We start from the raw sequence: 17,716 nt of genomic DNA, 5'->3' as shown, positions 1-17,716 counted from the left end.
ATCAGCCTGAAGCATCCATGGTAATCTCCTTAGGGCTTTCAAAGCAAGAGACGTTCAGAGGTGGTTTGCCATGGCCCATACCTCCTTGGAGTTCTCCCACCCAAATGCTAACCCCTCCCAAGGGGCCCCACTCACCACATCCCGTCTGTGTTCTCCAGTCCCCAATGGGGATCCCAAGGCCTTGGCAGGCCAAGGCGTAAGCTTGAATGGCCTGGCAGAGCCCTCCTGTGCCGTTGTCTCGGACGCTGCACAAGTCATAGACGCAACTGTGGACGAAAGCCGTGGGATCGACAATGGCGCTGCACTCTCCCAGGGGCCCCCCGGTCTTGTTGATGAAGCCACAGTGGTCCGAGCCGAAATAGAGCGCCTCCATGGCGGCGTCACAGAGGCTGCAGTTATCCAGGCAGCCGGACGAGCACTTCCATTCGGGATGATAGACGCGCCAGCTGTCTCCCAGATCCAGCACCGACGTGGCCGGCTTCCCGTCCGAGCGCAACACATCATCCTCCGGATTCTTGTTGTAGTTCCCGCAGAGCCCACAGGTGCCGTTGATGTAGGAGCCCGGAACGGAAATCGCAGCGTAATGCTCTCCATCGTAGGTCACCAAAAGGCCAAAATCAGTTTCTATGGCTGTTGACAGGCCGCTCTGGTAGATTTTTATGGCTCCCAGTTCCAAGAAGACAGGTAAAGACATGACCAGGTCGTCCACCTGGGGGAGAGGAACAAAATGCCTCTTGTTAAGAGGATGGGGAAGCAACATGGAAACAGCCAACATCTATGCATGTTATTGTTCCCAAGCATGCAAGGCAGATTAAGTAGGAGTTTTAACACAACAAAAACTGTTACTTCCACCCAAGTGTTTAAAATACAATACAATACAATAAATATGATTGGATCAGATTAGAACTTTGCTATTAAGGGGCCTTCGGTAACACTTGGCTGAATGTTTCTCTGATCTTGTTTTCAGGCCCCGAATAGAACTTTTAGCAGGGCTAAATGTGAAGGGGCTTAATTATTAGCACATTTGCCTTTCCCCTCAAGGCTATTCACTGACACTGTTTTCCTGAGCAGCTGCCACAGCAATTTCTAAAGCTTTCAATTTCTTTTTCCCCCACCCAGGTACAGATCAGTGACCACGGCTCCATTCAGGCACTTGGATATAAGACCCTGAAACTGGTCAGGAAATGCTGCCCTCATTCCTGATGGGCCTAGGCCTAGTCTGCACACATAGGATAATGCACTTTCAATGTGCTTTGGCAGCTGGATTTTCCTGTGCAGAACAGGAAAATCTACTTCTAAAGTGCATTGAAAGTGGATTATCTATTGTGTGCAGACTAGGCCCTACTTTCCCTACATTCTTGAAAGGCCTGGTTCGTTATGGGCTTACAGTTTGCTCTCCCTAGGTGTCCAAATTTATTTGTTTTTTAATGCGGCTGAAAATGTTTGCAAAAAGCAGGTGACACCGTTCGGGCTACCTAAATGAAGACAGACTCCCCAAATGTGTTGGAAGTGAAGGACTGGACAATGTTCTTTTGCACGGAACACTCCAATGCTTCAGAGTAGGCAGCAGAGCTAAGCTAGGCAGGTCAGTTTCCTGTATCCTCCTCTTGTCTGCTCTCCCGCTGTCCCTCTTCCATTTACCCAGAATGCTACTCTCAGGGCAGACCCTCCTCCAACCAAACTTGGTGCAGTGGTTAAAAGCAGTGGTCTCTAATCTGGAGAACCAGGTTTGATTCCCCACTCCTCCTCCACATGCTGCCAGCAGGATAACCTTGGGCCAGTCCCGGTTCTTTCAGAGCTCTCTCAGCCCCTCACAGGGTGTGTGTTGTGGGAAAAGGAAGGGCAGGTGATTATAAGCCCCTTTGAGACTCCTTCGGGTAGAGATCTTTCACATCTTCTGCTACCAGATCCTTTAACTGGAGATGCCAGGGATTGAACCTGGGATCTTCTGCATGCCGAGCAGATGATTTCCCAGCCGCTCCCCATCCTTGTGTGACTGAAGGTAAGCCCCGCATATGCATGAAAACATTTTAAAATAATACTTTCATTTTAAAAGACATCCTATTAAACAACTTCTATCGGACATTAGAATTATACATGAGCTCACTCCCAAATATTTCGTAGCCTTCCGTGCTGGCCATTTTGTGGTTGTGCCCACTGCCCAATTGTCAAAACTCCAAAGGTCGCCACCCATTCAAATAGCTAATTATTATTATTAGCTAACAAAAACAGGGTTCCTCCCCGTAAGGATGTTGTTGAATCTCACCATTATTTTCCCAAAGCTGCCTTTGGGGATGATTATCTTGTGCGAATAAACCTCCACGGCCACATCCTTCAGCCAAGAGACGGCCGAAGTGCCTCGATTGTCATTCTTGGCTTCCACGCTAAAGAAGGGCAGGTGGGATCCTGGCCAGCACTGCCTGGCAAGAAGGTAGGAGCAAGAACCCTGGAAGTGAAAGAGGAACCCGTCGAATGTGTGGTAGTGTGGGTCCCCAAAGACCACGCACGTGCTGCTCTCCACTGGCACGCACTGGTGGAACTTGTCCTTCGTCTCGCAGAGTTCGTACGGCCCGCAAGGCATCTCCTGGCAAAAGATTTCGTTGTTGAAATCCAGGCACCGGCATTTGGTGGAGCAGTTGGTGTTTTCCCAAAATATCTCCCCTTGTCGGAGAAACTGGCCTAAAAAGAAAGGGGGAGGGAAGTGCCACAAGGTGTTAATTTTTCTAAGCTCAGAACTCTACACGCAAAGCAGCACACACAAACCCTGACTGCTGTTCGTTCATCGTCTGGAAAATTCGCTGGGGCTTGAGAAAAACAACCATTGACTTTCGTGTTGATATTTTCTGAACTCCGAAGCATTTTGCCTATGTTGTCTTCCTCGGGAACCTCTTCTAGGGTTGCCAGCCGCCAGGTGGGGCTGGGAGATTTCCTGGTATTATAATTCAGGGCTAGTCAAACTGTGGCCCTCCAGATGTCCATGGACTACAATTCCCAGAAGCCCCTGCCAGCATTCGCTGGCAGAGGCTTCTGGGAATTGTAGTCCATGGACATCTGGAGGGCCACAGTTTGACTACCCCTGTTATAATTGGTTTCCAGACTACAGAGATTAGCTCGCCTGGAGAAAAGGGATGCTTTGGAAAGTGGGTTCTGTATCTGATTGAAGTCCCTCCCCTCCTCATGTACCACCACCCAAATCTGTGGGCATTTCCCCCAAGTTGGCAACCATATACTTCTGTATGAGGCCATATGCTCAGTCTTTCATGGCCATCTGAAAACAGAACAGCCGCTACAAAGCACAAGGCATTCTCTGAAGAGGCCCCCTTTACATAACATCATCCCAAATGTAACTTTCCATGGCCATTCTGGTTATTCCTTCAGGAGACTCCTTCAGAACGTTTTTATTCCAGCAAGCCAGCACTATAACTTTGTTAATGTCGAGTTTATTGCAGTTTCTTAGGGAGGTTCGGATGAATTCTGTTATGAGTTTAGGAATCAGAGGATTTCCTTGCTGTGTTACTTTAGCGGTCCTAGGGTTGCTAATTCCAGATGTGGAAACTCCTGGAGATTTGGGGGAGGAGGGAGTCTAGGAAGGGCAGGGTGCAGTGGGGATATGAGACTAGAGAATCCATCCTCCAAAGTAGCCATTTTCTCTGGGCCAACTGATCTCTGTAGCCACAAGTCCAGTTGTAATTCTGGGAGATTTCCAGGCCCCTCTGGGGTGCTGACAGCCCTAATCCATCCTGATGTCCACTCTGTGCGCTGCTTCCATTCCTCCTTTTCTTCTTCAGCTTGGAGAATTACTGAAAACATAATTCAAGAGGAGGAACAAATGCAACACCATTCTGTGCATTTCATTTGCATCTCCCTCCTCCCTGTGCTACAAACATATGCACTGATTAAACATAGCAAAGGTCCAATATTTATAGACACACATAAACACAAAAAACCATATCATAAGTAGATGACATCATAATTCTTTAATATAGGTCGGGTGTACATTTAAAGCCAGTTTCAGACACTGGATGGAATCACCTGACATCATTGCATAGAATTTTAGTGTTAGAATGAAACCATTAATGTTTGCTTACTGGCTGGCTGTCTTTTGTTTCATTTCTGTCCCAACCTCCATTCCTAGTACTAATCCTTGTGTTTTATTCCATGTACACACGTACCTTCCTCCTTTCAGAAAATCAGCTCAGGAATTCTAATTCATTCTCACTGAATTGTAAACAAGTGATTAAGCTCTTTGTATTTATTTTTGAGTCAGATCTGCATTCACCAATTCTGCGGTGTGTGTTGGGGTGTGTGTGTGTGTGTGTGCATATAGAAGAAACCCATTTCAAATCACTGTGCGTTGACCACAATTAAGCTGCAGCAAAGGTTTGTGGCACCTGCAAATTACTACATCCGTGCAGCCTGAGTTAACGTCTCAGAGATGCTAACACTGCCGTAGCAGAATTCTAATAACAATGGATGAGTTATGTGTGCAACTCAAGGGGCATTAATTTGCAATTGCTTAGTATGGCTCGTTTTCCCGCAATATGAATTAACGGTAATTAGACATCAAGGATCACAATCTGAGCAACAATGCTTTATTGCACTCGCAGGCTGCCGAATGTCACGTATGCTCGTAGGCTTCTGAATAAAACATTAGCCGGTAGAAATTGGAAAAGGCCTCTAAATTTCCTACCCAAGGGAAAGCATGGAATGGGGCCGTGAAGGACTCCTTCACGTGTTTTAGGAGTTGTTGCTCTGCAATAACATCATGAAGATATTCATTAGGACATGAATGTTATCTCAAGGCCTCCTGGCACTTGTCCAGTAAAATTTGTGGCCGGGGTCCACTGAGGAAGCAGTCACAAGTGAAACGCAGGCCTTACTGGTTTCTCATTGGGATTTGGAGTCCATTTCTACAGTCACACTCTTACAGTGTTGTGTTTGTGCTTTTAAAGCACTGAACTTTTTCCATATTGGGTAAACTCTTACTTAGTGGTGCTGTGCTACACAGTGGGTTTTATTCTTTTGTATAGCTGCAATCCACCGTGGACCCCATTTTGTATTGTTAGCCTCCAGGTAGTGGCTGGAAACTTCTTGGCATTCCAGCTGATCTTCAGGCGACAAAGACCAGTTCCTCTGGAGAAAACGGCCACTCTGGAAGGCAAACTCTGTGGAATAATACCCCACTGCAGGTCCTCCCCCAAACCCACCCACCTCAGGCTCCATCTCCAAAATCTCCAGGTATTTCCCAACCTGGAGCTGGCAACCCTGGCTGTAAAGTCAGAAACTGAGTAATGGAGGTGAGTGTGGTGGAATTTAATGTAAACATGCGACTAAAACAGGCAGAATGGGAAACCCTGCCTTGCCACGAAGTGCTTTGAAGCAATCATGCCTTCTTCCCATTTCTCCCTGCAAATTCTCTCTAGAGCAATCTGATCTCTCCCTGCAGTAAAACGGTGGGTTTTTCTTCCCTTCAAGAAGGTGACAGGAGGGCAACTGCGGAGTGTGGGAAGGAAGACAAGAATCCGGGAAGCTACGCATTGATATTCCGCGTGTGGATGTAATTTGTTTTATAAATAAAAGCGGCAGGGAGAATGCTTTTAGGACATTTGGTTTTCCTCTGCCGTTGCAATCCGAGGAACTCTGTCCAACTGGCTTAAAAGCTATGCTCCAGAGTACATGATGATTCACAGTATCGATTCTAGGATTTGCCAGAGAGAGATTTGCAACTGCTCACTTAGAGGGAACCCCAGAAAGGAGAAGAGCACTTTGGGCCGTAACGTGGTGGTGGCGGTGGCGGTGGCGGTGGTGGTTGGAAGCAGGGCGAGGCAGTGAAATGGCTCTGAGGACTGAACAGGAAGTGACTGAGGACTGAACAGGAAGTGATATCAGGAGATCTGGGGGTGGAGCTTCCTGACATTTCTTAAAGGGGAACAGCAGGCACGTGCCCTACATTGAATCACAGCCATGATGGGGGTGGGGGTGGGGGTCTGACTGTCCAGACTGTCCTGGGAAGGAAAAGGGGTAGGCATCCTATCTGGGGACCTTCTGCATGCCAACTAGATGCTTTACCATTGAACCCCAGCCTCATTTCATTTTGGCTTGCACCCTGGCTTGTAGCTACTTATTCTTCTAGCTTAGGCCGTAAACACTTGCAAGGTGGAGACGCATCTTTCTCTGGGCAATGGCCGGATTTTGATTGTGTTTGCGTTGGAATAGGCACGATCTGTGGTGGACACAATTCAACATCCTATGGAGCGTATCCTGCAGGCGCATCGGAGGAGATGTGTTGGTAGCAGCTTTAGATTAGGGACTTCCTGATGCTTTTCCAAATATTCTCCTCCGGAAGTCCCAGTTGGCTACGTTGGAGACTTCCTGCTCCTTGGAGCCCGCTTCCTCTCTGTGTTTCCTCCCCAACAGTTAGTCAGTTAGACAGGACTCTCTCTTTCTCCTTTACAATGTTGTTTCTCTTCTGAATAAAACAGTTTACTCTTCAAGCAGCCAGTGGTCAGTTCCTCCCTTACATATTTAAAGTCTGCCAACAGTCTGGGTGTCTCCGAAAGCTTTAGCTGTCAGTGTGGGTGTTTTTCTCGCTCCTGGCTTGCTGGCATCAACCACCTGCTCGCTTTGCTTGTATCCTGGTCCCATTTCCTCTTTGGGCAGACTTCTCATCTCATCCCTGGCCTACCAACTGACCCACCTGCAGGTCTCCCTCGGCACTTGGTTGTCTGTGGCCCAGCACTGACCCACACCAACCTACGTCTCAGTTCCTGAAGTCGGCAGGCGTCTGGCAGAGACTTGAAGTGAAAAGGTCTTGGGAGTGAGAGGAAGTCTACCTGGACATCTTTCCGTATTACATGTAAAGCCGTTAACGCTATAATCTCTATGCAGCCAGGTCCCTGCGGATTCACAAACACAGCTATACCGTGGCTTCATTGATGCTCACACAAATCTCACCCTGGAACGGGCACCGGTGTGTTTGTGTGTGTTTGAGTGTGTGGAGTGTGCATGCTCGAAGACATCTCTGATCCATAATTCACAAGTCGGGGAAAAATTGAGATCCAGCCAAAGCGTCTTTCAACGCGGACGGCCTTTCTGCCGGAATAGGCTGGCGGAACCTCTGGCCCATTATCAGCTGAGCACTGCGTTCGTGAAGGAGAAGGTTAATAGAATCCCATCACAGTGCCGGTATTTTCGAAATTTAATAGGGGAGGTTCTTTAAATCAGAAGAGGGGCCGCGGCGAAGAGAACAAAGGTTCCCTTTCCTCAGCTCTGTTAATTGCAAATTACAAGCCCATCGCCCAAACGTTTGCTCAGCTAACTGCAAATAATGGGAATAATTCGATCTCTCGGGGCCTTCCGCTCCAGACCTTCAAGTCTGTGACAGGAAGGCCTTCAAAGAGCAGGATCCAGCATCAAACCAGAGAGATGGGCACCCAAAAAGGGGAGAAGGTTGTTTTTGTTCATGTTGATCTTTCGCACATTGTTCTTTCGACGGCTCTGTGGGTCTTTAACATTTCTTTCTTATATTTGGTGATTGATTTCCAGCAGTTTCAGTGGGAAACATAATTCTTGCTACCATTTCCTGCTCCAGGATCCACTGGGAGTAAATTCTCAGGGATCGTGCCTTGTGCTAATGGGATCTTTTTTCCCAAGTTCAGGGCCCATGGGAGGAAAATTCCCAGGCAATTGAAACGCCCACGTGCAAAGCAGACATAGGGAGGCGTTTGGCAACCCCCACAAAAAAGAATGCTATAAAGTAGGGGGGCTTCGTATCTAAACTGGAGCTCAGGGCACCTCTCATTATCTCTGGGTTCTGCACCCCTCTGTCGTTTTCTCTACAAATCCCCCACACTGTGGCTGCTTTTCTCTGTGTGCACTAAGCACCATTCAGCTGTTTCCAACGTATGGCTCACAAGTTAACTATTCCTGAGAGCAAGTTGCCTGCTTTCCAGCCAGATCTGTACTCCCCAGCAAAGTGTGTCATCGGTTCTGTTTTCTTGGCCTTTTGGGTCCATTGTGCAAACTGCATTTCCCCCTCTTTGTTTTGTGCATGCAAATCCTTGCCCACTTGGGGAGCCCTTCCACACATCCCAAAAATCTGGCTCACAAAAAATGATGCCACCATTTATTTGTCTGCCTCGAACGAGCGCAAGGCTGTTCCTTGCTTCGCCCAACAGCCCCCTTACGGATTGTTAATTGTCTCCCAGAGATAAGGCCACAAGTGACGGGAAAAGGCAGATTACAGGTATTAAACGTGATCGATTTCTAATGTGGAAAGCTCTTAGGTGCCTTTTGTCCTGTGCTTCCTCGTGCGTTGATGAAAGCAAAGCGCTTTGGGCTAATTAATATTGCTAGCAACCACAACAACAAAAACATATTAATGAGTGATGATTGGAAGCCACTCACTCCTGAGGTTTCTACCTCCAGCTTCCAGATTCCGTTCCCAGAATTCAATCTGGAAAACCAGCCCAGTTAGACACGGAGCAGGGATGGATAGGCGTACCCTTTTCCAGATCTTTCTGGTTTTGTATGTCGTCACCCTGACCTAGATGGGTCCAGGGTAGGCCAATCTCATCAGATCTTGGAAGCTAAGCAGAGCAGACCCTGCTTAGTACTTGGATGTGGGACCTCCAAGGAAGTTCAGGGTAACTATGCAGAGTTAGGAAACGGCAAACTGCTTCTAAATGTCTTTTACACTGACCTAGTTGGCCCAGGCTAGCCTGATCTCACTGGATCTCAGAAACATAGAAATAAAGGCTCTCTTGGCCAGTTCCAAAGCAATGCATTAATCACTAAATCATGGGGCTGTCCCAAGAAAGCTGCTCTTTCATAGGTGATCTCTGTAGGTTAATGGTCCTCTGATTGAAGACGTTTATGGATTTAATCCAAGCATCAGGGTATCCCTGCAAAGGCCGCTCATGTTGCAAAGTGCATCAAAAGTTTGTGTGAAAGAATCATGGAATCATAGAATTGGAAGGGACCTCCTGGGACATCTAGTCCAACCCCCTGCACTATGCAGGACACTCACAACCCCATTGCTCATCCACTGTCACCTGCCACCCCCTTGAAGCTTCACAGAATCAGCCTCTCCGTCAGATGGCTCTCCAGCCTCTGTTTAAAAGTCTCCAAAGATGGAGAACCCACCACCTCCCGAGGAAGCCTGTTCCACTGAGGAACCACTCTAACTGTCAGGAACTTCTTCCAGAGGTTTAGACGAAATTTCTTTTGGATTAATTTCATCCCATTAATTTCATCCCGGGGCAAGAGAGAACAACTCTGCTCCATCCTCGATATGGCAGCCTTTTAAATACTTGGTTATCAGATCCCCTCTCAGTCATCTCCTCTCCAGGATAAACAGACCAAGCTCCCACAACCTTTCCTCCTACCTCTTGGTCTCCAAACCCCTCAACATCTTTGTTGCCCTCCTCTGTGCACTTTGTCTACATCCCTCTTCAACTGGAGTGCCCCAAACCGAGCCCTTGAAATTCTTAAGATGCTTTGTCTGAGTAAGAACGTCAACTTTCCAATTTACCAGACATTGACAGCGACAAGTTCAACATGTTTAAAAACTGGGTTGATTTTATACACGGCCCACATGTATCAGCTGAGGCAGTAAAGGAAGAAGTGTGTTGTGTGTGGCTTACCCCGGGCGCTGCATCCATTTGCCGGGTCAATTTCCCTCCCGTCAATTCGGAAGACCCAGCGGCCAGGCAGGTTAACGTTGGTCGTTTCTTCGATGTTGACGATTTCTCCGGTTCTGGAGCCAGGGATGCTGAAATAGTTGGTGTTGTTTCCACCGTTGAAGCCTGCCTGGAAGATGGAAACAGTGCAGAGTCGCTCAGAAGATGCAGTGGTGGCTCTCCATGTTGGAGGAAGCACCAAACCACTGAATTGTGGGTAGACATTCAGACTTTCAGTCTCTCTCGTCATTCTTGGCTGAAAGCCCTTCGACTGCAGTGTGCAGTGGAAAGAGAGACATCCTTTTCCTGTCCCTATTCCCAGCCCCCTGTTTCTTCCTAATAAGACGGTGAGGTCTTCCCAGGCTATGGGCAGGGGATGGGGGGTTAGGGCTGCCAGATCCAGGTTGGAAAACGCCTGGAGCTTTGGGGGTGGGGCCTGGGGAGGACAGGGATCTCAGTGGGGTATGATGTCATGAAGTCCGCCATCCAAAGCACCAGTATTGCCCATGGGAACTGATCTCTGTAGTCTGGAGTTGAGCAGGGGAATTATGCTGGCATCCGTCCTTCCCAACCCCATCTTCTCCATTCATCACGTAGGTCATTGCTGTAGGCCAAGCATGATAGTTTTGCAAAACCCTTCCCGGCCTCATGCTCCCAACTGAACGTGGGTTCCATATCCTGAGAAGAAGAGAAGGTATGCTTCCTTTCCCCTCGATCCAGAAGCTGCATTTGGGAGAGGGATGGAGGAAAAGAGAGGATGCCTCCACCTCTGGAATGCGGTCTGTCTGAGTGGAAGTTCAGGAAGCCTTCCCCCCACCCACATGAAGCTGCCCTCATTTCCCATGGGCAGGGGTCATGGCCAAAGTGTGGTTCTCCAGATGCCCATGTACTACAATTCCCATGAGCTCCTGCCAATCTGTGCTGGAGCATGGGAACTGTAGTCTATAGACACAGTTAGACCACTCCTGCCCTGGGGCTTTCTTCCCCCTCCCTTATACTCCACAAGGAATAATAAGATCAGGCGGTCTCAATCTGCTTAGGGTCCCCAGACGCAAAGAGATAAAACTGGCCTCAACCAGGGCCAGGGTGTTTTCATCCCTGGGCCTGGCCTGGTGGAGCGCTCTGCTTGACGAGATCAGGACGCTCCAGGATCTTAAACAATTCCAGGGGGCCTGCAAAACTGAGCTGTTCCATCAGGCCTATTACTGAGGCCAGGAAATAACATCCTGAGATCCTGGCCTCCCGATTAGAAACATCCACTGGCAGGAACCCCTCCAAACTGTGATCGATCCCCACAGGGAGACCAATAATAGAAGGTGGCTTTTATGCCGGATCTGCTGTTTGATTGTTTTATTGCTTACTATGTGCTTTTTAAAAATGCTAACAGAGATGGGGCGGTATGAAATATTTATACATTTATACAGAAGATCCCAGGTTCACTCCCCAGCGTCTCCCGTGAAATGGACTCTGGAAAACCAGTGCCCATCAGAGTAGAAGGAAACTTTGTGTGACCACCTCTCTGTGGAACAACATGGACATGCAAGGTGCCTGCTCTGGCCAACAAGCACTGACATGGTCCTGGAAGCAGATAACCCAAGGGGATGAGCTTCAGGTCTTACCTGAGCCATCACACCACCCAGACCAGTTAGAGGGTCTCCTCCACTCGCAGTCCCTGTGGTCCAGTTGATTTCCTCATAGTTAAACATGGCGAAGGAGGAAGTCCCATCGGTGGTCAGGACAGCCTGAAAGGTGTTCACCTGTCCAAAACAGAAAGCCTGGTTTAGTAAGGGATAAGCATTTGGCCAACCAAGGGTCGAGATGGTGACAGCAGCATCCAACGGATGAGTTTCTGGTTGGGCCAGGAGAGCCAAGGGCAACACAAGCAGGTTGAAGATGCAAGGAAGACTCGAACTCAGGAAGGATGAGCTAAAGGCAAGGCAAAGAAAGCAAAGCAAAGAGGCATGTTTGAGACTGGGGATTCCGCATCCTTTTAAAAGCACTGATAATTTAACCAATACTGATCACAGAATTCGGTCTGTTCCTAGTAAAGAAATCCCAGTTTCGAATGCGGGCCTACTTCTGAGGATCTGAAATAAAATCTATGTATCTATTTCCCAAGTGTGGCCCCCATCTGCAGATGCCTAAATCCACAGATCAGGGCCACACTTACCCATAACAGATTTTTTTTTTTTTGCAATCTTAGATGATTTCCCCCAAGTTTGCAGAAAAATCTGAAATCTTAAATAAAAATAAGAAATGGTGGTTAATCCCCCCCTCCATAAAATAGCATTCTTTGCACAAGCATAGAGAATACATCTCCCTCCAGTTGTTTCTAGCTTCACTGGGCCCAGAGGTGGTGGCATTACCAGGGAAAAAGAGCTGTTTTTTTTAACACTGTGCTTGTCACTCCCCAAAGTGGCTTACAAACACCTTTCCCTTCCTCTCCCCCCCAACACATACCCTGTGATATAGGTGGGGCTGAGAGACCTCTGAAAAAACTGTTCTGCAAGAACAGCACTAAGAGAACTGGGATTGGCCCAAGGTCACCCAGCTGGCTGCATGTGGAGGAGCGGGGAATCAAACCCAGTTCTCCAGATTACAGCCTGCCACTCTTTAACCACTCCAGCACGCTGGCTCTTTGGGGAGCTGCAGTAGGTCCAGCAGAGGTGGCACTGCAGCCTGTCATATGTGCTGGGTCCAGCCTGGGAGTGACGTTGGGCCTTTCAGCAGTGCAGTCTGAGAGTCACTCTGGGTCTGTCAAGAAAGCACAGGGGACCCAAATCTCACCAGTCCACAGTTGTGATGCACAAACTGAAATTTTGTTTTGTTGTTCACTGTGCTGGCAACTCAGCCGCGGAGGGACTGTTCACAAATTTACTCATGGATTTAACGACCTATAAAAGCTTCAATAACTAACAAACTATTCTTCCAACCTGAGTTTCCAAGTCAGTTTAATTTCAATCGGTGCAAACTGTAATTTATGAACTTCAAGGCAATACTGATTCAATACAGGTTCATCTGAGTCCATGGTTGTTTTTTAAAAAAATTAATACAATACCATCTTTACTGGTAATGCTGGGGGGAAAACTGGAAATGTAAACCATTGGAAGCAAGATTGAGTGAAGTGTTCATACCGTTCCAAAAATGCTCACCATCAATTCTCTTTACAGATTATTAGACTTCCTTTCTCTCCCCACCCCATTTCAAGGACAACTCCCCCTCCCACACACACAATTACACCCCATCCGTTCCCCCTTTCCTGCTTGTTCCAGAATATTCAAGGAGAATATACTGGAGAATCCATCCACACACCAACAGCGGCTGGTTCCCATGCAAGGACCTCCTCCGTGGTTTTATGCCTCTCATCTCCTACAGATGGCAGTACTTGAATAAGCATGGAAAATCCACAAGATATCTGCTTTCATCCTCGTCCCCACCACTGCATTTTTATCCAGCCTCACTTTATCTTATTTGGTCACCTTCCCTGTTCAAATGTTGTGTTCCTATAAGCGATGGCTTTGGTGAAATAATCCACAGGGCAGGGGTAGTCAAACTGCGGCCCTCCAGATGTCCATGGACTACAATTCCCAGGAGCCCCTGCCAGCGAATGCTGGCAGGGGCTTCTGGGAATTGTAGTCCATGGACATCTGGAGGGCCGCAGTTTGACTACCCCTGCCACAGGGTATCATGAATTGTGAAAATTCTACTCTCCAAGGTCAGCAAATGAGGGCCCCAGTTGGGCCAGGCCTGGGTCACCCTGGCCCAGAGATGACGTCATGTGGAACTGGGAATTTGCACTGCCCCCCGGACAAGTAGTGAGGCGGGGCAAATTTCCCAGTGTGGAAAAGTTCTAAGCTCCACGGCATGCAATGGGAGAAAGGAAACCTTCTCTGGAACCCGCCCAAGTCATACAGAACCTAGACTGGCTTTCCCACGGGCCCTTTTGCCACACATCGCCTTAAAGGAAGAAAACCGGCTGCAGCTAAACAACGCAATCATATTAAACAAACGTGGCTTAATATTCATGGGCCTAATGTGGTTGCAAGGAGCTCTCTGACAATCTATTTGATTTATCCCCATCATAGACCAGAAGATTGGCCTATCCATAATTTTGCAAGGTTAAAATGTGGCCATTTCCAGCAACCCATCTTGATTTCTTCCCCGCTGGGACTTGCCACGGCCCCTTGGGATGCAGTCGGGTCCCGACTGGCGAACCAATCAATGCCCGTAAAGCAGTTTTCAAGTCTCCTTGTGAAACTGAGAAGTTCAAAACATGAATCACCGAATATTAAAACGGTCCAATGGAGAATAGATCAAAAGGCAGCCGCGCACTCCGGCAGCTCCAGAGAAATAAATGCAGAGAGATTCCAATTTACATCAGGGCTCAGGATCTGGCCCACCGTCTGGAAAAGACCCAATTTCAAAGCAATTTTGGTGGCACCTTAACTTTCTTTTTATGGTCTCCCCATGACATGTGTTTTATGGAACCTACTATTTCAACCACTGTAAAAATAGGTCGGAGAGGCCGTTTTCTTCCCTCCCTTCCCACCGGCCCGGCTTCTTTAATTCCCCCGCCTTTAATGGAACGATTCAGCCAAGGATCAATTTGGCCCGATAAATCCACAAGGAACACTGGCAGGGGGACGGACGTCTCAACTCCTGAGGACTCTTTAAAGCCGGTTTATATTTTGGGGAGGGGAGAATTAGGAGGCCAGTTTTTACAGCCCATGATCAGCCTTTAATTTCCAGAGCAGTCGATACAGCTGCTGAAGCTTCCCTATCCAATTTTCGACATGGTGAGCACAAAGGCATTGAAGGTTGCCAACTCTGGCTTGGGAGATACCTGGAGCTTTTGAGGGTGGAGCCCCAGGAGGGCGGGATTTGGGCCATGACATCATAGAGTCCAAATTCCAAAGCAGCCATTTTTTTTCCGGGTCAACTGATCTCTGTCACCCGGAGAGCAGATGTAATGGTGAGCGATCTCCAGGGACCACCCGGAGGTCAGCAACTCAATTGAAACAGGCAGATGGAGGCACCCCCAGCCTGGCTTGGTGTCAACAAACACTGTAGCTGCAGCCGCCAATGAAACAATGTTATTTTAATCTGCACAGTGAGTCAGATCTTCAGTGGCCAATCAGAAGCCCCGCTTGGCCCTTCTCACTTTCTAGAAATTCTCGGGGGGGGGGGTGCCAAGAAAGGTGTCATCAGGGAGCCACACCTTCTCTGGCAGCCATATTAGTTACCACTGCTAAAGAGCCCGCCCTTCAAAGCTGCCATTTTATCCAGGGGAACCTGCCTCTGTAGTCGGGAGAACTGCTGAAATTCTGGCTCCACCTGGAGGTTGGCATGCCTAAACTAGGCCCTGACCTTGACCGCATGATTGTTGATCATAAGACACCATTCAAAGCGGAGGGAGGAGAAAGCGACCTTTTCGTCTGGGTGGGGCAGCAAAAACGGCTTGGCCTGGCTTGGCCAGCATAACAGATGCCAGTTTCATAAGGAGCCAAATATCTGATCTCAGAGGGGGGTCAAATAGCTGTGGTCCTTGGGCCAGCATCGGGGGAACAGAGCAGCCCCCCACCCGGGATACAGGAAACTGGCCCTCCCCGACCTGGGTCAGCCCTTTGGCCAATCCTGATCAATCCCCCTTTGACTGGTCTTCGATCGGCCCTGCGATAACGTTGCAAGCGATCGCTTTGATTTTGCTTTCCTTCTCTGCTTCTATGAATTCTGTTGGGATATGCATATTTTTGGAAGGCACCTGTCTGGCCCTCCCCCCCCCCCCCTTTGCTGAAATGGGCCCACCTCCTGTGCCCACTTCGATTAACATCACAGGGGAGTAATTCCATCTGTGCTTCTAATTAGGAGCCAAAAGAAGTTCTGGAAATCAGATCAGCCACTTGGGCCAAATTTTAGAAAAAAAACAAAACAAAACGGCCCCCTCTCTTTTCTCATCTGACAAAGCAGGTTTTTTAAGAAGAATGGACTTCAGCCAAAGATTAATTTATTGCGGCAGAGGGGACATTGAATGTTGGGGTTTTCTTGTGGGGAGGGGGAAGGGAGAAAAAAACTTCATTTATAGACGGTATCGGGAAGATCTCGCTTGGCTTCACTTAATATGCACCAGGGATCACTTTGGGAATTAAGTAGCTGAATTTACTATGACTGGGTCAAATAACATTCTCATACAGTAACTCCCAGCCCCCCCATAACATCTCCTCTCCCTCCTCTTTAAAGTGCATATAAAGCCTGCCCTTTTTATGACGCCTCTCTTCAATAGAACCCGCCCCCCCCAGGCTATTAAGAACAGAGGTGTGAATAGTGAAAATGCAAATGAGATGGAGCCAAGCGACAGAATCTGCTTTCCCAGGCCTCCGTACTAATTGACACACCGCAAACGAGAAAGCCAACGTGTTGGAAGCCGGCCGGCAGGAAAGGCAGCCAAGCCATATAGGAGAGATGCAACATGTGGGCGACCTTGTTCCCATGAGCCATTTGATCGGGCAGAACTCTAGAAGCATAATGGGAGGGGGGCTCTTTGAGAGCATAGAGAACAGCATTTCAAACTTCCGTGAAGAAACCCTGGGGAAGGGCCCTGTGGCTTGGTGGTAGGGCCTCTGCTCTGCATGCAGAAGGTCTCAGGTTCAATCCTTGGCATCTCTAGTAGAAAACTCTCAGGTGGCAGCTCTTAGGGGGGAACCTGGTTTTTTTTCTGCCTAAAATGCTGGAAAGCCACCGCCATTCGGAGGAGCCGACGCTGACCCACTGGCCTGACTTGGTTCAAGCGTCATGTATATACCTGAAGTGCAAACCTGAATGTCATTTTGCAGGTGAATCTTGTACACACAACACCCTTGAAGGGGCAAAGATAGCAATATCTTGGTAAGTAGGTGGTCAGTGTGCTACAGTGGTTAGAAAAGCCCTTCTCAACTTTGTTTCCATTAAGAAACCCCTCAAATATTCTTCAGGCTTTAAGAAACCCCAGAATTGGCTTGATTGTGCAGAATTTGGTTGGGAAGCAGAGCTGTGGACATGCCCACGTGGGGCCCCTCCCCTTTCCCCTCCAGGCCCATCATTGGCCATTTTGGGAGGGGGGGGTCGACATGACCGATAAATATTCAGCAAATTAAAAAAATATACAAAATCAATTAATTCCCATCCATTCAGGAAACCCTTCCAGGGCCCTCAAGAAACCCCAGGGTTTCCGGAAACCCTGGTTGAAAAAGCCCAGGATAGAGTGTTAGACTGGGATCTAGAAGGCCCAGGTTCAGATCTCTACTCCGCCACGCAAGCTTGCTGGGGGAATATACACCATTCATACTCTCAATCCAACCTACCTCGCAGGGTGGTTGTGAAGATAAAATATAGGAGAGGAGAAGGGGGAAGCCTCTTTGGGTCCCTATTGGAGGAAAAAGTGGGAGTAGACATGAAGTAAATCAATCAAACCTCAAATGGCAAAAGAGAACTTCAGAGATAATCAGCAGGCTCGCTAGGAAACGTTGAGGTTTTTCCAGGGCTGAAGGAACCAACGTCTTAAGAACCTACTCCAAAGCTGGACTGCTACAGGAAAAATATCTGGACCGTGCCCTTGGAGACCTCCAGAGCTGGCACACTGTGATGACGTCATTCCTAACAGGCGGTCCTCAGAGCCCTCAGTCTTTGCGGCACCGTTGGTGCCATAAAAGCGCTCCTCCCCGTCGCCACCCTTGCCCCATGTCACTCAGCATGATGCAGTCATCAGCATGAGACCAGGTTTTTGTAAGCACTGAGACAGCGTGGTCCCTTCCGGCCTCCTGCTGAATCTCTACGGAACAAACCTTGCTTGACAGAACTGCCCGGGCAAATGCCAGGATATTTTGAGAGAGGTGCATGGGGAAGGCAGAGATTTAAGAGAAAGTGACATCACTCTGGCGTGACACTCACAGGGGTAGTCAAACTGCGGCCCTCCAGATGTCCATGGACTACAATGCCCATGAGCCCCTGCCAGCATTCGCTGGCAGGGGCTCATGGGAATTGTAGTCCATGGACATCTGGAG

The 17,716-nt window shown here is 48.5% G+C and overlaps 1 protein-coding gene across 4 annotated transcripts in view; it reads right to left on the bottom strand.

Annotated features, from left to right (window-relative positions):
- TECTA (tectorin alpha) overlaps positions 1–17,716 on the bottom strand; it is a 78,537-nt gene that overhangs the window by 42,007 nt on the left and 18,814 nt on the right. For 3 of the 4 annotated variants that reach the window (XR_013225907.1, XM_077306133.1, XM_077306132.1), the window contains exons 5-8: positions 11,300–11,437; positions 9,645–9,810; positions 2,267–2,679; positions 136–709 (exon numbers count right to left, since the gene is read on the bottom strand). Coding sequence is in view for 3 of the 4 variants with exons in the window: in XM_077306133.1 (XP_077162248.1) it covers positions 136–709; positions 2,267–2,679; positions 9,645–9,810; positions 11,300–11,437 (1,291 nt within the window). In the remaining variant the exon portion in view is untranslated. Of the gene's footprint in view, positions 1–135; positions 710–2,266; positions 2,680–9,644; positions 9,811–11,299; positions 11,438–14,523; positions 14,726–17,716 lie in introns of those variants that run through there. The other variant, XM_077306134.1, reaches the window with a different exon arrangement.

Source organism: Paroedura picta, chromosome 12, assembly GCF_049243985.1.
Source record: "Paroedura picta isolate Pp20150507F chromosome 12, Ppicta_v3.0, whole genome shotgun sequence".
Lineage (NCBI taxonomy): Eukaryota > Metazoa > Chordata > Lepidosauria > Squamata > Gekkonidae > Paroedura > Paroedura picta.
Note: the sequence above shows the minus strand (reverse complement) of the source record. Positions and strands in the feature narration are given on the sequence as shown.